Raw genomic sequence first — 23,089 nt, forward strand, 5'->3', positions numbered from 1 at the left:
TCTGCTTTCAATTCTTTGGGGTATATATCAAGCAGAGGAATTGTTGGATTATACGGCACATCTATTTTTAGTTTTTTTGAGTAAACATCATACTGTTTTCCACAGCGGCTGGACCAATTTACATTCCCAACAACAGTGCACAAGGTTTCAATTTCTCACATCCTCAGTAGCACTTATTTTCTGGCTTTTGTTTTTTTTAATGGCAGCCATTGTAACGGGTGTGAAGTGGTATCTCACGGTTTTAATGTGCGTTTTTCCCTAATGATCAGAGATGTTGAGAATCATGTGCTTACTGGTCATTTGTAAAACTTCTTTGGAGAAATGTCTATTCAAGTTCTTTGCCCACTTTCAAATCAGGTTGTCTGCCTTTTTATTCCTGTTGAGTTTCAGGAGTTCTCTATACACTCTAGATATTAATCCATTATCAGGTATATGATTTGAAAATGTTTTCTCCCATTCTGTGGGTTGCCTTTTCACTCTGTTGTTAGTGTCTTTTGATGCACTAAAGCTTATAATTTTCATGAAGTCCAGTTTGTCTGTCTTTTCTTTTGCTGCCTATGCCTTTGGGCAAAGTCATGAAGGTTTCCTCCTATGCTGTCTTCTAAGAGTGTTAGTTTTAGCTCTTATGCATAGGTTTTTGATGCAGTTTGAGTTAATTTTTGGATATAGTGTTAGGTCAGAGTCCAGTTTTACCCTTTGCATGTGGATATGCAGTTTACCCAACACACCACTTTATACAGAAAGACCGTCCCTTCCCCATTGAACAGTCTTGACAACATCTTTTGAAAATCATCTGACTAAATATGTGAAAGTTTATTTCTGGGCTCTGTATTCTATTCCATTAGTCTATCTGTCTGGTTAGTTTTGGTAACAGAAAAGTGTTAGGCCTCCAAATTGGTTTTTCTTTTTCCAAGATTTTTTTGGCTAGTAGGGATCACTTCAGATTCTATATGAATTTTAGGATGAACTTGTCTATTTCTAGAAAAAATATTACAATTTTGAAAGAAACTGCATTGAATCACACTGATCACTTTGGCTAGCAATGACATCTTGACAATATTAAGTCTTCAAATCCATGAACATGGGGTATCTTTTCATTTATTTAAATCTTCTTTAAATTCTTTTGCAATGTTTTGGTGATGGGAGGAGTGACCCATCTCTCTGTCTTCCTCTTCTTACAAGGGCACTAATCCCATCCTGAGGTACCCCCACCCTCATGACCTCATCTGACTCTAATTCCCTCCCAAAGGCCCCATCTCCTAATACCATCACACGGGGAGTCAGAGCTTCAACATATGAATCTGCAGGGTGCGGTGGGGGCTCTATTCAGTCTGTAGCACAAGATTACTAAGACTTTATTCCCCATCTTTCCTTCTAGAAGCATTATAGTTTTAATTCTTACATTTAGGCCTATAAGTCATTTCAAATTCATTATGTATATGGTGGATATAGGAGTGGAAGTTCAGTTTTTTGCATTTGTTTTAGAACTATTTATTGACAAAACTAACCTTTGCCTGCCGAATTCCCAGAACCTTTGTCAGAAATTTTTAATCTTTTCAAATTCCTGAGTTATTAATCTTCAGGATCTGACAGCATGAAACTGGAATATCCTGATCATATATTATCTTACATTTTTCATAGCACTTTATTACATGATTTTAAATAATAACATATTATCACAGTGAATCACTTTTCTGTGATAAGGGTTATATTAAAAGTTTCAAAGGTTAGTTTGGTAAAGTAAGATATAATAATAAATGTATGAATTACTATTATTATGAACCAATATACTGCGACAAAACTATATATTTCAATAAAATGTAAAAAAAAATCTACTTGATAGAGACATTTGGTAATAGAAAACATTAAAAAGAATAAAACAGCACTAAATGGATACCCAATAAATAAAAAAATTAAAAGATGTCACAAATATTTAATATTTAGAAGTTATTCTTAAATGAGATTTTAATATTAATATTAAACATTAATACTTGTCAGAAGACAAATATTCTAGATGGAGAAGAAATTTTTTCATGTTGTGCTGATGTTGGTTAAATTGTTCCGAGTGTGTCCAAAGCAAATCCAAGTTGGGTGTTAAACTACGTATTGCTTCATATAAGCTCATTTCCTTTTTTAGAGGTAAAAATATTTTGCCTGCTTGCCTTGATTTTGGTTTTGCTGTTAAAATTGATATTGCTTGTCCTTAACTCAGATTTTAGATCCGCTGATTTCATATCAGAGTATTCCACAATGACATTTACATTTTGTCTTTGCATTCCTTCTGTACAAGTATTTACAAAGAACTGTAGCCTACAGCAAATATTCAAACACTGAAACAGTATTGGATTCTATTAAGATAACGTAACATTCAGATACCCTAGCAAAGTTAACAGTACATGTTTTGAAACTGCCAATTTAAGGACTGCTTCCAAAACTTATTTCTTGGAACAAGATTCACAGGATTTTTATAAAGTGTACTTTTGTGTGTGAACTTGTTAATATATTCTTATTTATAAGAATGACTCACTCTTAAGAGCAGACAGGGCCATGAACACACACTTAACAACATGGCGACAGTGACAAACAAGAAGGATTTGATAGTGGCCCCTTCTCTCTCACATGCTCCTGTTCTGACTTCAGAAACGTTGACTTTAACCTTTGACACTAATTCCACTCTTGCTTTCAACTCTATGTCAGAAGATTTCTTTCAACTAGTAATGTCCACATTGATGGTTAAACTTTAATTCCCACAGATTTTTTTCTCCTTTATCTGGACTTCTTGACTGATATTTTTCATGAGTTGGGAATAACATACAGATGTCCTTAGAAATGCCAGGAAGGAATTCCTGCACGGCAACACTACTGCAAATCAGCTGGCCCCAAACTAGACTCTGTTCTGTTTCATTATCTATTTGTCTTTCCTTATGCCAGCATCACATTGTTTTTATTCCTGTAGCTTTGAAGTGAGCCTTAAAGACAGAGTAAGTCCTTTAGCTGGCTGGGAGGTTCACGCATCTGGATAAAACAACCACCTTTCATTTTAAAGGGCTGCCCAGTTTATAAAATCATCTCATTTGACACTTACATATGACTGTTTGAAGCTGAACATGTTTTCATTCCCATTTTACAGGCAAGAAACCTCATCCTTAGAATAAGTGACTTCCCCCAGGCCGTGCAGCTGCTTAGGTAAATCCAAGGTTGTCCTCCAAGTCCAGTGCTCTCTGAACTGCTCAGAGCCTCAGTGCCACCCCATCTCCCCAGGGCCAGTTCTTACTGTGCAGGTCTCAGCAGAGAAGGAACTCTGAGAAAGGCTTCCCCTGACACCCCGAGGGGCCCGGGCAGCCCCCACCGTGTAGCATCATCCTTCTACCCTGTTTTGTCCTGCTCTTCCTACTCATCTGTGCCTGTGCTTCTTAGTGATTTCTTGACTTGTTTATCCTCTCTCTGCCACTAGAATGTGAGTTCAGCGAGAACAGGATCTCACACTCCCTGCTGACTGCAAGGCTCCCAGCACCCACACAGAATCTGCAGAGAGTCAGTCAGCCCTTTGCAGTCAAGGTATGTTGAAGGATGAAGTAAGTGAATGCCCCCCCGGCCAAAGCAATAAGGCAACTGACAAACACCAAACTGCCTATCCTGTCCTGAATTATGCATAATATTAACACGGTTTCCAGGCTAATACAGAGTCAACTTCAGCTCCCCCAGTTGGTCAGGATAAAAACACACTCCCCACAAGATGTAGCTAATGGAAGGAAGGAATGTCCCACTGCGAAAAACTAACTCACGCAGCAAAATGAACTGGAAAAATCTGGGGAAGTGGGAGCTTAGAAAATGAGTTTTTATTATTTTCAGAAACTCTCATGCTGAATTCAAATTCCATAAGCATGACTGTTCCTGCGCTTTCAGGCACCGTCTGGGGATGAGGGGAGGGTGCTGGAGAGCCTATGCCCAGTTCAGAAGGCAATCCCTTGGAGATCACTGGTCAACTGTGATTCTTATTTCTAATAAGGCATTGGAGTTTGAAAAGCAAAATTAACATTAAGTAAGGTGTGTCTGGATGATAGCTATCCAGAAATAAAAGACACCTTTTGTGGAATGGTGGGGGGTGGAGAGAACACGCGAAATGTGTTGTGTGAGTATGTGTTCAGTCCAGCCTATTTGTAAATTAGCCTAAACGGGAGAAAAGCTGGTTCTGGGTTTCAAAGAATCAAGGACATTCAACTAGAAATATTTTTTACCAGAATGTGGTTTGAAGCTGGCTAAACAATCCCCTACTGCTAACTCACTTTAATTCAACATGGAAAAAATTAACTGATAACGAAGACGAAAGAAATTAATACTGATTCCTAAATTAAAAACTTATACTCAACATACAATTAATTGAAGATGAGTTCAGAACATCTGAAATTTTCAGAGGCTAGAAGGAGGTTTACTTTGCAACTAAAATTTACGTTCGGCTCTGATAAAAGGATTTACTAATCTAACCCGTAATGTAATCAAAACAAAATGACTCCTCCACCATACTGAAAGCCCAACCATTTTAGAAAGTAAACTACTTTTTAAAAAATTTGCAGGAAATTAAACATAACCAATTGAATACAGGTATTCATCTGAAGAGAGATACATCCTTACAAAGGCACAGAGGACAGGAGGGGCAGCAGCAGAGAATGGGATGTCATCTCACATTGGAGACACTCTCTTTGGAGGTGACAAGTAGGGAGAAGAGTGCCAAAGAACGCTGCATAGAGGAGGAAACAGAAACCTAAGTGTTGTATAAAAAGCTGATTCACCCGACAGAGCCCTGCAAAGTCTCGCCAAATGACAGGCACCAGATGCCTGGAAGAAGTAGGTGATGAGGACTGAGCTATGCCAAGAGGAGGAAAGGCTGTCCTAGGATCCTCACCCTGGGAAGCTAGGGGACCCCCAAGGCTAGCAGGTGCTGGACAGGAGGTTTAGTCTCTGGAGAAACTGATCCCTTCACAGAAGCACCAAGTCCTGCACTGGAGAATGAGACTGAGCGGGGCAATAAGAACTGAGTAACAGCGGATGCAGCATCCCCCACATACTGAGAAGTGACGCTCCCAGCTTCCTTCAGCCATCAGTACCCAGAGCACCAGCAGTCAGGCTTATCTCCTCCAACGTGAAAATCAACAAGTCAATCTCTACAACTGAGTCCTTACAGCTAATATTACTCTTAATGATGAATGCTTTTGCCCTAGATCAGGAACAAGACACAGATGTTGGCTCTCACCACTTTTATTCCACACTGTACTAGAGGCCCTTGCCAGTGCAATAAGGCAAGAGAAATTCATCAGGTCCACTGGACAGAGAGAAATACAGTTGGCTTTATTTGCAGATATGATTGTCTAAACAGAAAATAACAAATAATCCACAAAAAGTTCTCAGAACTAATAAGTGAACTTACTGAGATCCATGGATACACAGTCAAAATATACAAATCAACTGCATTTCTTTATATTAGGCAATGAATGACTAGAAATCAAACTAGAAAAATATATGACTTACAAAACCTTCAAAAAGCAAAATACTAAATAGGGACAACTCTAATAAGGCATGTGTAAAATTTGTATGCTGAAATCTATAATACGCTGATATGAGAAACCAAAGTAAATTAAACATTTTATTTATTTTTTATATTTAATTTATTTATTATTGTATTATTTAGTTATTTTATTTTGGTGGGGTGGGGGAGGTAATTATGCCTATTTATTTTTAGAGGAGGTACTGGGGATTGAACCCAGGAGCTCATGAATGCTAAGCATGAGCTATACCACTTGAGCTATACCCTCCCCCGAAAGTAAGTTTAAACAAACGAAAAGATACATTGTGTTCATGGGTGGGAACACTCAATATAGTTAAGATGTTAATTCTCCCCAAAATTATCTTATAGATTCAACACAATCCAAATCAAAGTCTTAGCAGGCTTTTTGTAGAAATCAACAAACTGACTCAACTTTTTGTGGAAAAGTGAAGGACTTGGAATGAGCATTTTTTAGAAAAGGTGAACAAGGTTGCAGGATATACTATCTGATTTCAAGACTCACTATAAAACTTTAGTATAAATCAAGACAGTGTGGTACTAGTGTAAGGATAGACATATAGGTCAACAGAACAGAAGAGAGTCCTAGAAACGGATCCACAAACATCTATGGCCAACTGGTTTTTGACAAAGGAGTCAAGGTAATTCAGTAGAGAAAGGACAGCATTCTCAGAAAAACAGTGCTAGAACAAATGGACAACCACATGCAAAAAAGAACTTGTACCTATGTCTCACACTTATACATAAAAGTCAAATCAAAACATCATATTCCTAAACATAAAACAAAAAAAACTATTAAACTTATAGAAAAAAAATCTTTATGAGCCTAGTTTAGGCAAAGATTTCTTACGTAGACCACAAAAAGCACAAGCCCTAATAAAGAAAAGCACAAGAGTCACAGAAAAGGTATATAATCACAAAGCCAGCTTCTCACCTCATCACTCTAAGAAAAACCATCAGTAAGTTCTGCCTCCATGAACTTCTCACCCCTTTTAAGTTCTTTCTTAAATAATACTGGATGGCCAAAAATAGTCAAATATTTGAAGAAAGCCTTTGCGAGACAAAAACCACAACAGATCAACATTCGGAGAGAAAAAACTGAGGAAACAGAGACAATGTAGGGAGCTGAGGGAAAATTTAAAAACCACAGACAGTTCCTGCTTTGCATATAGCACAGGTCCACAAAAATGACTGGACAAGATTACCATATTTGCAAGTCAATGAAAAACAGAAAAATCAAGAAGTGGCAATGAGTAGAGTACTTCAAAAAATAGGGTAAATATAGAAAGAGCTAAAAATGGTTGTCTGAAGGACATAATAGGGATGGCAGGGGATTGATGCTTTTCATTATAAAATTTTTTAGTATTATTTGGCTTTAAAAAACAATGCCCACGTATTTCATTGAAAATATTTTAAAAGAAAAAAAATGCCAAGGACTTCACAAAGAGCAACTTAACGTGTGTAAAACCACTATGTCAACAGTAAATCACTACTTGTCTGGTTATGTTAAATGGGTACTCTCAGCTCTCTTACTAACTGGCTTTGTGACCTTAAATAAGACACAGCTTCTCTGATGCTCTAGTTCTCCTTTGTAACGTCATGGGGGATGGATCAGATCACCTCCAAGTCCCTTCCAGCTCCACAAATATGTGGCTTTATCAAGTAACATGTTTGCTCACACAGTTATAGGTGCCACTCACTCTTTAAAAGAATGTGTCTGCTACTATACATCAACTATGTCTCAATAAAAAGTAAATTAAAAAAAGAATATATCTACACTTCCTCAAAAATGTCCTACAACCTAGACTCGTCTTCAGCCTCCAATTACATTACTGTATTCCACAGTCTGTAGCATTTATAAGTGGAAATGACACATAAGAAAAAATTCAAAGCCAGTTACTTAAAACAAAATTTACAGCATCAGTGTCTTTAATCCTACATGTTTCTGAAGACATTTCATTTCTTTGGAAATGGTCAATTTTGGTTGTTTCTATTTTTCTTATAAACTCAGTACACCCAACCTGAGAAGGAATAAACTCCTAAAATGTCAACTGGACAGGCTCAAATTTGGAAATAAGCTACTGTTTCACAAATGATGATGAAGGAAAGAGGTAGGTGGGGCTTTCCTACTCCTCGAAGGATCCAACTGTCCCTCTCTGCTTGGGCACTCACCTTTATCTGATGCCCACTGTAGGCAAAGGGTCTGAGCTAATGGAGAGAGAGAAACCGGGGATGAAAGAAAAGGATAAAAAGAACACTCCTGACCATGTGCACAATGCTACCCTAATTCTAATGGGTATCATCATATCCACCAACTCAGCTATCCTAAATGGACATTCATATTATACATTTATTCAAACCAATGATGAGATGACAAAGTAAAGACAAGACCCAAATCAAAACCTCCAAACTTACACTTTTCAAGCTGAAAGAATTAAAGAATATAGCCATGGCTCCAAAGTAGCATCAACAAAGCAAATATTAATTCCTTCGAGTTATTAATGTACTATATGGAAACAAGGTAAAATGTAATGTTCTTATTTTGTACCTACACTGAAGTGTTGCCACTGAAATCAATTATAGATGTTTATTCTGAAAGATGCTACCATGAGGGTTGCAGAATCTTTATTACGAAAATTTTCAGTACCCAAAAGAGTTTGGAGAATTGTATAGTAAACATCGATTTAGCCATCACTAGATTCTATGATTAGCTCTCCTGCGGAAATGGAGATTTGAAAATACACAGCCAATTTGGGTTCTCTTGCATTTGGGAAAAAGGGGCATGAAAGGGAAGGATCTGATGGCTCCTCTCCGGCAAGCTGGCTTCTGCATGACCAGTGATGCAGCTGAACAAAATAGAATCTTTGCTTCAGAGACCCTTCAACAGACAAAAGACACACCCCCAAACCCGTGGACAGCCTTTAAACATCAAACCCCTTTCAGTACAACAACCAACTTGGTTCTGGGTCACAGCAGCCACTCTCCAGCCTCACACCCAGCTTTCCCCCCAAAAGCACAAGCACCCCGTGGCTTCTGCTGGCTTGTGGTGTACTAGCAGAATTTTTAAGAAGTATAAAGTGTCAAAGAAGAACTGCCAGAAAATGAACTGTCAGGTTTCCACACTGGGCAATTAAAATATAGAATTTACATATTTCGTACTTTATTTCAGCTAAAAGTATACTACAAATACCACAAGAGTAATCCCAACTGCACGTGATCGGAGTACCTCAAATAGGAAATCTGTTTAGTTACATACATGTAAAAAAACAGCATTTTACTTCACTATCATCTAAGTGAGTTGAGGGCAATTTAACTGTTAGCATCATCGTGGGGAGGGTATAACTCAGTGGTAAAACACGTGCTTAGCAGGCACAAGGTCCTGGGTTTAATCCCTGGTACCTCTATCAAAATAAAATTAAATAAATGAATCTAATTACCCCTCCCCCCCAAAAAAACCCCATTAGCATCATCAAAAAAATTATCCTTTCTTACATGAAGGTAAGTATGAACAACGTAACATATTAGAAACAGAGATAATTACTATTAATTATGGTTAATCAAATAAATAACACGAAGATACAGAAAGGAAACATTAATTTTCGAACATTACTGCTATTATAAAACATGAAAGCATTCATGACAGCACCAGCTCTGTGATCTGCAGCAAGACACTTCTGAGTTTTCTTCTCAGCAAAATGGGACTAAGGATGTTACTTAAGCCCCCTCAGGGTTCTTCCTCAGCCCTCTGGGAGGATCAAGAACCACTGCTCTTCTGATTATGGGATTTCCTAATGTTGACGGTGGTTCCTACTGCCCTCTCCCTTCCTCCTTTCCAGGCTGAACAGACTCAACATCTCCCCTCCCTTTTGTCACTGAGTCATTTTCCTCTGGACTTGCTGTGGTTCCTCTACTTAAAATCAACCAAATAATCCACCAAAGGCCACTACTAAGGAGATGAAGAGTGCTGAGCATACTAGAAGGATGGCATCTCAGTATTTTTGATACTGGCTTGTACATCCCAGAGTCATTTGTTTCTTTCTAAAAAATTAAAACACTTAACAGTTTTACACTGATGGTCTGTGGGACTAGATATCTAAAGCCTCTCCTCAAAGAATGAAGTTTGAAATTCACATGTGTTAACCTTAAGGCTTTTTTAACACAGGTTTTTTGTTCATTTGCTTGCTTTTTTTTTTTTTTTTAGAAAACATGATTTATTAAAAATGAGATAGCGTCTTTCTCAAACACGCGCACTCTTAGGTGTAGATGTGCCATGTTTCTAAGAGGGAAGTTAATACACTGGGCTATGGATCCAGAATGCCTGTAAGTTAGAACCCTGTGTAACTTTAGCTAAATTATTTAGCTGCTCTGAGACTCAACTTTTTCATAGATAAATCAGGAATATACACCAAGGATTTCACTGAGTTGTTAGATAGATTTTCTTTTTAAATGATGTAAAGCACCAAGCACAGTGGCTGGGATGAAGAATCTGCTTAATAAATGAGCTTTCTCTCTTGTTTTTCACATTGTTCTGCAGATATTCTAAAAAGCATGCCGTGTGTCAGTGAGCTTTATACCTTTATGCTGAAGGGGACAGAGAAAGAGATAAGAAGATGAACAAAGGTAAAAGAGGAATGATTCATCTGAACTAGAGCACTGGTCATGAATTAATTTTTCACAAAGTCTCTGACTTAATATAACATTCATGAATTTTGCTACAAGATCGATCATTTAAACTAGGATTAAACACCCAGGTTTAGCTGGTTAGTATGTTTTACTAAGGAGGTTGAAGAACACTAAAACCATCTGCAGTGTAAAGAATCACATCTTAAGAGAAGCAGAGTAAAAGTGACTTCCAAGATACTATATGAGAAAAGGAAGGTAGGGAAAAGTATGTGTGGTTCATTACCATCTAACAAAAGGGGGTGTATGTGTGTCTGTGTGTATATGTGTGTGTGTGTGTGTGTGTGTATGTATGTATGTATGTGTATGTATGGGTGTATATATACATATGTATGTGTGTATATATATATCTGTTTATGTATTTGTAAAAATGGAAGGATGTACTAAAAGCTAATAAAACTGGTCACCACAAGGGAGGGAGGAAATGAGTTGGAGGAGGCAGGGAGAGAAACTTGGTAGATTTCACTTTGGAACCACATAAATGTTTTACATAATTATAAGGCAAAATTAAGTTTAAAAAAACAGCCATTAGAAGTAAAGATAAAACAAACCTAAATGTTTATTGAGTTGGTAGCTTAACCACACAAAAAGGAATTATTTCAACTGTCTATAAAATAAGGTAACTTGACTGTTCATCTCTAGTCAGACACACTCTTAAGGACAGAAATGACAGCAAAAAAAAAATTCTTTTCAATAATTATATTATTAGTAATGATACTGATATAGTTATTCTGAAACTATTATATAAGGTAGGATAAAGCAAATAATTACTTCAATGTTATTGGGAACCAAAATTTTCAGCCTAAGGAAAAAGAGAAAAAAAATTAAAAGAAGTTAAATAAGTTCTGGAGTCTAAGTGAATTGGAAATCAGTATAAATTTATCTTAAAAACAAAAAATGAAGGGGGGGGGAAGGAAGGTGGGAGGGAAGGAAAAGGGAAAACTTTCATGCTAGCTCTTTTCAGTAAAAAAGGCTATAAACAATGAGAAATCCAGTATCAGTAAACACCCTTAGAACCCAGATAACGGTTTCTAAATACCATTTGCCATCAAAAGGAGCAGGGCCCTGGGAGAAATGACTGATTCCAAATATAACATAGGAAATGTACAAGACCTTGGAATACCTTCTTAAGAGTATCAGAAGTCAAAGGAGCTAGTAAACTATTGGGATTGTATTAGAAGACTCAAGAGACAACTGGAAATGGTTCATGGTTCTACTGGTCAGAAATAAGGTAATCAGAGCATCAAAAAGAATAGAACTATATAATGTACTAAAGTGTGTGTGTATATATATATATGTGTGTGTACATATATATATATGTTTTATATATATATAAAACACATGTTTGAAACAAACAAAACAAACCTCATTGCTCACCTTTAGGAAGTGCTAGGAAACCAACTAATTTTTCTGAAAACTGGTTTTAAAAACGTGTTGGGGGGAGAGATTAAAGAATTCATTTTGCTTTTTCTATATGAACTATACCTCCAGATAACCAAGTAGATGATGAGAAGAAATTTTTTACTTTAAATAAGAGCATTTGGGATGATAAATAAAGTAATAAACTATAATATTACTTTTTTGCAACCCTTAATGAAATAATGAATCTAGTCATTGATCATTAATGGCTAATAAAGACCATCAGGTGAAAAATGATACAGGAACTTTGTACTAGATGAACCAAGCCAGCAAAATCTTAACCCACTTGATCAATCTTATAAAAAGAGAGAAAAGTAGACTTTTTGTGCCACGCAATGTGATGCAAAAGTAAATATACAACACCATCTATGAAATACTCTTGCCATTCAGTTCAGCCCTGAATCTGATCAAGTTTATAGATGTAACTACCAGTTAATTATAAACACAGCAGTCAGGTAACATGTTATACAACCTTAAAAGAATGTTCCAGAATATAGAAATTCTACAAAGCAATCTGGTTTCTTAAACCTACTGTAAAGGAGTGGGGATAGGGGAGAATTCACAGAGAAAGGGAATTCATAGATCAAGAGAGATGTGAGACGTCACCCAAATGTAGTATGTGAACTTGTTTCAGAAACAGAGGTCAAACAAAACAATTATTTTAAAAAGAATCTGTGAACTGAAAATCTGAACACCAGTGTTCAGATATTTGATATTAAAGAGTTATTATTAATTTTGTATGTGGCAGTAGTATTGTAGTTTTGTTTTAAAATGTTTCTCTTTTAGATACATACATATACATACTCGTGACTGAAGTGCTACGCTGTCCATGATTTGTTTCAAAATTATCTCAAGGAAAGACAGAGAGAAAGAGTACTAATTAACAGGACTGGCCACACACTGACTGTTAACACTTCGTGACAGATAGCTAGATAGGTGTTCATTACTTTATTGTCTCTATTTCTGAATATGTTTAAAATTTTTCTATAATGAAAAGTTCTGGTATTCTTAAAAGCAGAAATTCAAAGGGGCCTCTCCTCTGCTTCCTAGGATATCACTTTAAAATAAAAAGACACAAGCTCTTAGATGTTTTCTTAGATGTGTGGTGATTACAGTTAAGACAATAGTCTATTTGCCATGTACCTAGATGCCATCTGTTTGAGGACTTTCTTCCCTTGAGGATAGGGCTGTATTCCAGACCTGGGAAAATTTATAGGGGCTATGATGGATAGTGGAAAGAATGGGGCTCTGCAGATAACCTGGTATCAACCCCCAGGTCTTTGTCAAGAATTGCTTAATCTCCCTGAGCCTCTGTGAAATGAGGATGACCTCACCTCCCTCACAGTGCTGCTGTGAGCGTCCCATGAGATGAAACAGGAGACCTAGCCCAGAGCAGGCACTCAGGAAACTGGCACTTGAGAATTCATTCATTCATTTACCAAACATCTGGGGACATCCTCTGGATCAGGTTAGGTACGAGAGATACGAAGACACAGAAAGCATGGCACCTTCCTTGAAGGGAAACAGGAGAGTAACTCAATGATCATAGTGGTGAGAGCAATGTATTTAAATCCTGAAAGGATAAAATTTTGGATCTAGATGTCTCTATTCGGCAACATTATCAATTATGAAGGTGAAATAGAGACATTTTAAAAGAATTTATTAACCATACACCCCGTATGTAAAAAAAAAAAAAAGTCACTCAAGGAAAAGATTGTATTTCCCTCAAAAAAAAACCCTACACACAAAAAAGCTGAGATCTTTGGAATATTCTCCTTTGGGTGGCAAAGCTTGAATGTCTCAGGAATATATTTTCTTCTCTGTGGGCCCCATTATGAACTTTTCCTTCAGAATACTGCCTTTATACAATCATATTATAGACACTGTATACCTGCTGCCATTTCTTGGAATCAAGTTCTCAAGAAAGCAAAAAAGTGCAGATACAAAAAAGTAGTCAAAAGTATAACTAACATCACTACCCAAAGTGAGAAGGGGGCCAAAGAGAAGGTAATATGTATGTGTCAAGTTTTTAATCTTTTTTGTAAGTGATCAAGATGTTTTGCTCAAAGTTTTTAAGACAAGAAATAGAGGTATTATTTAAAAGTACAGAGGAAACCACTGAAAGAACATGGTAAGAGTAGCGGCCATTGGGAAAAAGAACTGGGAGTGTGGAGCCAAGATTTCTCCCCCTTCACTTTATATTCTCCTGTACCACACAAATTTTTCAGAATTATGTGCATTTATCACTCCAATGGTTTAAAAAGTGTCACAGGAAACACTTTGTTTCTGCTAAAATATACTGAACCCACAAGATCTACAGTGAATTTGCCAACATTTACCTGCCCAAATACAAGAAAGATTCTGACGTGGTTAGATTAGATTAACTTTTATAGCCATTTCCAGCAGCTAAGGATTCGCAAATTGTAGAAATGTCATTTGGTTAACATAGAGACACAGATGTAAAGTCTGTTCCTAAGCTATAGGAACGAGAAGGAAACAAGAAAAAAAAAAAACTGGAAATTTCCCCAGAAAAAGGCAGCTGAGACCAGGAACAGAAGCAGCAGTCAAAGCTAAATGGAGATTCCTGCGATGGACTCAAAAGTGAAAAAAGAAACAAGAGAAGGTTAACACAGAGCTCCTGAGTGTGCCCCTCAACTGCTGCCAGGGACTGAACGGCCACCAGGGTGGGGGTGGGGGGCTCATGCTGGGGAGACTCACGCTGAGACCGGCAGGCGGTGGTGGGTCTGAAGGTGAGAGGCAACCACTCCGAGTCACAGAAGCAGGAAAACAATGAATGTGAAAGCAGAGGACCAGACATAGAGGACAAAAAGGGCTGAGTGCAAGTTTCTTCTGCTACTGACGAGTGGTGTCTAACCAGCTTCTTGAAATCATGGGGAGAAGGAGCTTCCAAGAAATTCTAGTATACAGATGGCAGGTGGGAATTTGAAAGGCAGTACCCAATGAAAGGTCAACGATCTTTCCTTTATTTGGGGTGCTGCCTTTGGTATTTCAGTGTGACAAAGGACTTTCAGAGGTTCACTCGTGACACTGCTTTACCCAGTCTTACTTTCATTATATACTCCTTAACTAAAAGTCAGCCAACTATAGCAATTTTCAAAAATCTAACTCTTGGGTTGAGAGGAAACCACCCGCTATTTGAGGAGATGATGCAAGGGTCTCTCTCCAGAGCTTTGACCAGTGTCCTCCTCATGCCCTACGGTGTAAAAACACTTGGAATTTAAGGGCTAGAAGGGACCTAAAGCAATCTTTCCAACACAATGCTTCACTTGAGATGAGAAAACAGAGGCAAATACTGGGCTCTCGCTGGGTATTTACCCAAGGGAGGAGTGAATGAAGTCTTTCCCAAGGTACCGGCGGCGCTTAAGCTAGAACCCTTGTGGTTCAGCTGCCGGTAAGTCAGTTCCCTTTCCACCCTGTGGCTTCTGTTGTCTCTAAGGCATTTTTTAGTCAGAGGAGGGAGAACACTTGCTCCACAGACCAATTTATGGATAAACGGGTAAGCCTCTGACAAAGCAATCGGTCCTGGAACAGTTTGGAATTCTTCTTTGTCTCTAAAAGGCTTTCCCTCCATTTCCTCATATAAAATGCACATTCAATTACTTGCAGAAACCACTAACTTGAGATGAAAATTACATAAAATCTGAAAACCATAGCTTTGATATAGCCTTCAGCATTTCCAACAAGAGCAGGAATTCCCAGGAGCTACTATATTTTCAAGGAAGGCTGAAATTTAGTCTCATAGAAAGGAAAGATGAGAAGGAAGAGAATAGCCAACGGGTTTTTCCTAACTGTTGAAATAAGCCAAAGAGCAAATAACCCATAGACACGCCTGACCACATCTCTGCAAGGGCAAAGTGGCTTTAGAAGACCATTTTCTTTAATTATAGAACATTCTTAATTAAATATGAATGGTAATAGCATCTGTCTTTCAAGAATATTTCAAACATCAGTGTTTATTTACAGGGACTAAATATCTGTTAGTGAGAGCTTCAGTGTTTTAGCGCCCACTGTAAAGGAGGATCCTTCCAATGCCATGCCAACCTGTACTTGACTCAGATCTCGTGACACCAAACCAAATCTCATTCTTCCCTTCTCAAGCCACTTTATGGCCAGTCCAGCTTCCCAGAACCTAAGCCCTATCTTTTGTCCAGTTATCGACTACAAACTCCTTGAGTGTTCCGGACACTGCATCTATCAGAGGAAAGAAAAGAAGCCTGCTACCACACCACCACTGCAAACAGCAGAAGAAATCCACCCGTCAGCACCGCTAACAGTCAACCTCAGCAGCTCAGCTGTTGTGGCTGTCTCCCAAGGTCTCAGAGTCAATTCTCCAGAGCCAAGAGAAGTGTCACAAGAGTCACATAAGGACCCCACACAATCTGAACTGGACCGAATCATGCCTGAATTTTTATGTTTATACTTCTGCTATTTTTCCCATATTTTAGTCCCCTATTTTCTTTACAAGTATTAACTGTTTAAAGAAAAAGAAAAGGAACAAAAGCAACAATGTATCCAGTTCACAGAATGTAGAAGTAATACATGAGACAAAGGATCACAAAGGGTGCAGGTGGGTAGATAGAGATAAACGCTAGGTAAAAATCTTACATTGTTCATGAAGTAGTATAATTTTCACTTCAAGACAGACTGTGATACATGAAAGAGGCATATTATAATCTCTAGAGCAGTGCTTGGCCATCAGAAATATGCTGTGGACCAGATACTCAATTTTAAATTTTCTAGGAGCCACCATTAAAAAAAGGTGAAAAGAAACAAGTAAAATTAATTTTAATAATATTTTTATTTAGCCAAATATATCCAAAATGTTATAATTTCAACATGTACTCAAGTCTTCAAAATCACATGTGTGTTTTAAATTTACAACACATCTCAGTTTGGACTAGCCACATCTGAAGTGCTCATTAGCTGTGTGTGGGTGGTTAGTAGCTACCGTACTGGACAGTGTAGCTCTACAGCAGGGATCAGCAAACTTTTCTGTAAAGGAACAGACAGTAGATAGTTTCAGTTTTGTGGGCCACATGGTCTCTGTCACTACTACCCAAATCTGCCAATGAAATGCAAAGCAGCCAGAGGCAATATGTAAATTAATAGGCATGGCTGTGTTCCAATAAAACTTCATAAAAACATGTGGCCAGACTGGCCTGTGGACTATAGTTTGCCATCTTACTCTGGAGCAGTGACAAAAAATAACGCAAAGAAGTGTAAGAAAAAAGTCAATAAGAAGATAAAACGGGATGCTAAAATATCAGCAAAGACTGAAAAATACACAGTTGATGCAAGAAGCAACAGAAAAGCAGAACAGATGGACACAAAAAAGCAGGACAAACAGGAAATAAACATCAAGATGGGAGACAGACTCCCCCACCCTTGTATCATTAATTAGATTAAAAGGCAGGGATTGTCAGAATGGAAAAAAGCAAGACACAGTGATATGCTATTTATAAGAAACATAAGACAAAGTTTTTAAGTTGCCATTAAATGGCTAATACCAAGTATAAGAAATAAGAGTGCCTATATTAATATTGGACAAAATAAACAAACAAAAACAAGGCATTATTACTAGAACTGAAGAGAAATATTCCATAATGATAAAAGAGGCAATTCATTAAGAAGACATAACAATCTTAAATGGGTATATACCTATCAAAAGAGCTTCAAAATATGTGAAGCAAAAACTGATACAATTAAATGGAGAAATAAACAAATCTGCAACCACAGTTGTACCACTCCTGGTAGCTGAAAGAAAAAGTAGGCCAAAAACAAACAGACAAACAAAACCAATCAGTAAAGATACATAAGATTTGGGCAAAACCATGAACCAATGTAACCTAAAATAATGTTAATGGAACATGACACTCATTCAAGTACACCTGGAACATTCACCAAGACAGACCATATGCCAGGCCATAAAACATGCCTCAACAATTATCAAAGAAGTTCTAAATAATTCGTGGGTTAAAGAAGAAAGCACGAGAAAAATTAGAAAATATTTTGTAATAGATGGCAGTGAAAAGACAACATATCAAAATATGTGGGATGATGTTAAACAGAAATTAAAGGAAAACTTACAGCTTTAAACACTTTTTTTTAGAAAAGAAGAAACATAAAATCAAAGACTTAAGTTCCCATCTTAAGGTGGGAGAATAACATATTAAGTTCCCAAACCTGACAAATCCAAAGAATAACTACTTAATCCAAAATAAGTACAAGAAGTCATAGGAACAAGAGTATAAATAAATTTTAAAAATAGAACAAAAACAATACAGAAAAATTAATGAAGTTAAAAGTTGGTACTTAGAAAGAATTAATTGGTAAAACACCCTAGTAAGGAAAAAAGAGAGGAAAAACTAATACCCAATGTCAGTACTAAAGGAACGTAACTCTAGAGCCTATGGATACTAAAATTATAAGGGACTATTTCGAGCTAATAATTTTATGTTGATGAATCTGACAACATAAATAAAATAGAATAATCCCTGGAAAACACAAATTAGTAAAAGTGATACAAGAAAATAGAAAACCTAAGCTGTGCCATATCTATTAAAGAAATTGAGCTCATAATCAAAAACCATTCCACAAAAAAAATTATGTCCAGATGTCTTCACTGGTAAACTCAACTAACAATTTAAGGAAAAATACTATACACATTGTCACAAAGTAACAGAAGAGAAACTTCCTAACTAGTTTTATGAGGTCAGCATAATCTTGATACCAAAATTTGACAAAGATACAAAAAAGAGAAAATTACAGTCTAATAAACCCTCATAAACAAAGATACAAAAATACTTAACAAATACTCAAATCCAACAACACCTAAAGAGGGTAATACATCATGACAAGTGAGATTTCTCCTAGGAATGCAAATCTGATTAAGCATTCAAAAACCAATCAATGTCATTCAAAATATTAACAAGATAAAGGGCAAAAATCACACGACAATTTTAAAAGATATGGAAAGAGCATCAGAAAATACTCAACATCTATTCATGATACAAACTCTTTGCAAACAGGAAACGGAAGGGAAATTCCTCAACCTGAAAAAAGACTTGTATGGACAACCTAAGAATCATCCTTCAAAGGGAAACACTGCACTTCCCTCTCTAACACTGGAAACAAGGCAAGGAAATCCACTCTTCCCATTTCTATTTAACAATATACCTGAGGGCTAGCCAGTGCAATAAGGCAAGAAAAAGAAATAAAGATTGGAAAAGAAATAAACTGTTATTAATAGCATGCCAACATGATTGTGTACATTAAAAAATCCCTGTGGAATATATATTAAAATAACTATCAGAATAAGTTAATTTTGAAAGGTTGCAGGATACAAGGTCAATGTGAAACAATAATATGTCTATATAGAGGCAGAGAACAATTTGAAAATGAAATTTAAAAAACAATTCCACTTATAATATCAATAATATAAAATATTTAGAAAAAAATAAACATGACATATAAGACTTCTACAGTAAAAAATACAAAACAAGTCTAAGTGAAAAACAGACAAGATGATTCTAAAATTTTTGTGGAATACAAAGGATCTAGAATAGCCAAACAATCTGAAAAAGAAAAACAATGTTGGATGTTACCTGATTTTAAGACTTTATAAAGTCACAGAAATAAGAAAGTGTGATATTGGCAGAAGAACAGGTATAAAAATGAGTGGAACAGAAGGGTCCAGAAATAGACCGAGACATACATGGTCAATTTATTTTTGACAGAAGTGCCAAGTCAAGTCAGTAAGTAAAGTCTGTTTAACAAATGCTGTTGGAACAAGTAGATATCCATATGGAAAAAACTAAACCTTGACTCCTATGTTATTCCATATATAAAATTAATTTGAAATGGGTCATGACTTAAATGTAAAAGCGAAAATTATAAACTTTCTAGAAGAAAACAGAAAAATCATTGCAATTTTAGGGCTGGCAAAGATTTTTTGGACAGAAAAAAAAATGCCACTAACCGTAACAGAAAAAAATAAACAAACAGGACATCATCAACATTAAAAACATCTGCTCACTAGACATCACTGATAAAATGAATGTATTTCCCCAGAATCAAAAAAATATATTTGCAGCACATATACCTGACAAAGGATGTGTATCCAGAATACTTAAAAGAATTCCTACAAATCTACAGTAAAAAGGCAAACAACCCAGTTAGAAAATGGGCAAGAGATTTAAATATCCACCTCAAACAGAAGGTATCTGAATGGTCACGAAACACACAAAAGGGGTCAACCAGAGGAATTCATATTACAATGTAATATCATCTTATATTATCTAGAATGGCTAAAATAAAAAACACTGACAGCACTAAGTGTTGACAAGGATGTGGAGCAACTGGAACCGTCAAATAATTCTGGTAGAGTATAAAATGGTACATCTACTTTGGAGAACTGTTTGATTGTTCCTACAAATTTTAACATATCTGTCCTAAGAACCGACAATTCTACTCTTAGATATTTACTTAAGAGAAATAAAAACATATGCTCACAAGAAGTTGTTTACCGAAATGTTCATAGCAGCCTTTTTTTTTCACAATAGTCCCAAACTGGGAACAATCCAAATGTCTACCAAAAGGAGAACAGGTAAATGTTATATATCCATACAATGAAATACTACTGAACATTAAAAATAAATGAACTCCTGATATGTACACATCAAGGATGAATTCCAAAAACATGTTAAGTGAAAGAACCCAAACACAATACCATATGATTCTTTTAAAAATAAATTCCAAGAGTAATCAAAATTAATCCATAGTGACAGAAATTTGAAATAGTTGCTTAGCCCAGGGGAGGCTTGGAGTTACCTGAAAAGGAGGCCCAAGGAAATTTTGAGATGGGAGATAGAAATGTTCCATATCTTGCTTTGAGTGGTGGTTACATAGATACATGTAACTGTTAAAAACTCTTCGAACTAAACATTTTAGATCTATACATTTTATTGTATGGTAATTATAACTCAACTTGAAAAATCTCTAAAAACCATTTAAAAAGTAAGGAGGGCAATCCAAAATATTAACAGTGATTGCTTCTGGGTAGTGGGATTATGGCTACTTTTTTTTCTTTCTTTTTTTTTTTTAACAGAGGAGGGAGGTAATTAGGTTTGTTTGTTTGCTCATTTTTAATGGAGGTATTGGGGATTGAACCCAGGACCTCATGCATGCTAACTAAGCGCACACTCTACCACTGAGCTATACCCTCCCACCAATTCTTTCTTTTGTTAATTCACACTTTTCTAATCTTTGTAATTTTCTAGAATGAACTCCCCCTCCCCCCATTTTCTATACCTCTGTTTTATAATTTCACAAAGATCCTAAAACTTCACCAGTTATTATCTTTGGAAAGTATGATTGTAGGTTAGTAAAGGAAGAATGTGTCAAGTTCTCTTTCTCCAGCAAGGCATGTGGTTCGGTGTCGACATGGGACCTGAAAGGAGTTCCAGAAGCAACATGGCAGCTTGAGAAAAGAAGGAATCAGACAGAAGAGCTCATCCTGGCTCTGTCACTGAATGGTGGGCAAGTCCTGGAGCCTCTGTTTCCTCACCCCTAAAATGGGAATAAGACGTTTCCCCAGTCTGCCCCACCGGGGTTTTTAGAGTGGTAACTGAAATGGCTGTGGTCTGTACAGCACAGAAGGAATTAAGGTAGCAGTAACTTCTGATATTGAGTGAAAAGTTAGAACAAAGTCTTTCTTACAAGTCAGATTTATTACTTACAATCCCATCAGGAGCAACAAGAAGAATGCCCTTTCAAATCAACAGGCAGGAGCTCTTACCTGCTGGCATGGTAATAGTGATTCTGCGGAGTGTAGGAGACGCACTGCGTGTTCAGCCGCTTTCTCTCAACCTCCTTCCAACCATCTTCTGTCCACTTTCTCTTGATCTGCTTTTCCTCGTGTTTTTTCCCCACATAGTCAGCATAGGTCTGGATCCGATAGCTTTCTGCATATTTGCTGGTGTTGACAGCTACGAGGAAAAGAAAAAATCCTTACCAAAGAGTCTGGCCTCACCCGAGATGTCACTTGCGAAAGGGAGCCCTGGGTTCAGGTCTGAGCTCCGAGCCCAGCTCTGCCATTTAGAAGCCAGGTGGCCTTGGAAACATCCCATGGACTCTCCAAGTCTGAGTTTTCTCATCCAGAGAAAAGAGTGTCTCCATTCCCCAATCTCCTTTACAGTGTGAAAGTGTTCTGTAAACTACAGAGAACTAGAATGATTTAAGTAAAACGTTAATTTGCCACATATTTGCAGGTAACATTATGCTTGAAAATTACTCATTTTCAGAGTAAGAAAATGAAAAACCAAACCGCTAAGGGAAAACTATAAAGCCTCACCTATTTTGTTAACAATAAAGATGACAATAAAAGCAACACTGACAGCAGTGCTGGTCACTGTGTCAAATACTGAAGGTCTCCTGGATGTCTGTGCCCAGCGTTTTGCATACACGATGTCTAAGCTTCACAACACATTTGCAAAGGAGGAATGGTCTTCACTGCCCAGGAGAAAGCAGGGACACAGAGGTCGGGGGACTGCCACAGGCCACACCGGGGCCAGGGGCAGTGCTGGGAGGCAAAACCAGGCTGCTTCGACCTTAAGGCCAGGGCCTTTCCTGCTGTTCTGCACTTCCCTTTAGACTCTGTAGATTCAAGATATTCCCACAATACTTGAGACAGGCCTCTTCTGCTCACAAAGATTGCGAATTCTCTGAAATGTGCCTCTGGCAGGAGTACTAGAAGCTGGAGCTTGTTCTGTCTTTGGTGTTAATGCTTGAGTATGGCCCAGTCAGTTTTGCTGCCTCTTCCTCGGAGTCTGGGGGATGGACTGTGCGGGAAGTGTCAGGGTGAGGCCCCATGGAAACGTGCTAACGGACAGGCATTCAGCTGCTGGTTCCGGCTCCTGCAGTTTGAAGCACATACTCCCCAGGCCCACTGCCACTGCCAGCAGTTATCGCCTACACTAGCAGCGAGACAGTAAGGGCCGGGTCGTGCTGGTGGAGGTGGCTGGGAGCAGACGTGGTACCCGAGCATGCGGCAAAAGCACCGTGACGTCTGAGATAAGAGTCTATATCCCACTCCCAGCAAAGTTCTCGGTACGGAGCAGTTCTCAGTAAATATTAAGTGAGCGAGTGCAAGGCAGAACGCGGGAAGTGGTGATGAGCACATCAGAACCGGACAGGGACACCAGCACATCTGGACCTTACATCACAGGGCAAGACAACTGTCTGGGAGGCAGACACTCCCCACATATCCGACACCTGACACTCTAGTCTTCACTCTTAAATGGACCAGATTTGCCTAAAGCTTCTCAATACAGTAACAGTTTATAGACTGTCATGCCCTAAATGTTTAGCCATCTAAAGAGCAAAGCAAAAGAGAACAACAACAGATAGAAA

At 37.6% G+C, this 23,089-nt stretch overlaps 1 protein-coding gene across 4 annotated transcripts in view; it reads right to left on the reverse strand.

Moving 5' to 3' along the window:
• The window catches only part of PARN (poly(A)-specific ribonuclease), a 148,212-nt gene that overhangs the window by 17,611 nt on the left and 107,512 nt on the right, over positions 1 to 23,089 (reverse strand). For 3 of the 4 annotated variants that reach the window (XM_015245958.3, XM_072942655.1, XM_006212074.4), the window contains one exon: positions 21,477 to 21,666. In XM_015245958.3, coding sequence (XP_015101444.2) covers positions 21,477 to 21,666 — 190 coding nt within the window. Of the gene's footprint in view, positions 1 to 16,571; positions 16,673 to 21,476; positions 21,667 to 23,089 lie in introns of those variants that run through there. The other variant, XM_015245960.3, reaches the window with a different exon arrangement.

The sequence above is a fragment of the Vicugna pacos genome, chromosome 18 (genome assembly GCF_048564905.1).
Source record: "Vicugna pacos chromosome 18, VicPac4, whole genome shotgun sequence".
NCBI classification, from domain to species: domain Eukaryota; kingdom Metazoa; phylum Chordata; class Mammalia; order Artiodactyla; family Camelidae; genus Vicugna; species Vicugna pacos.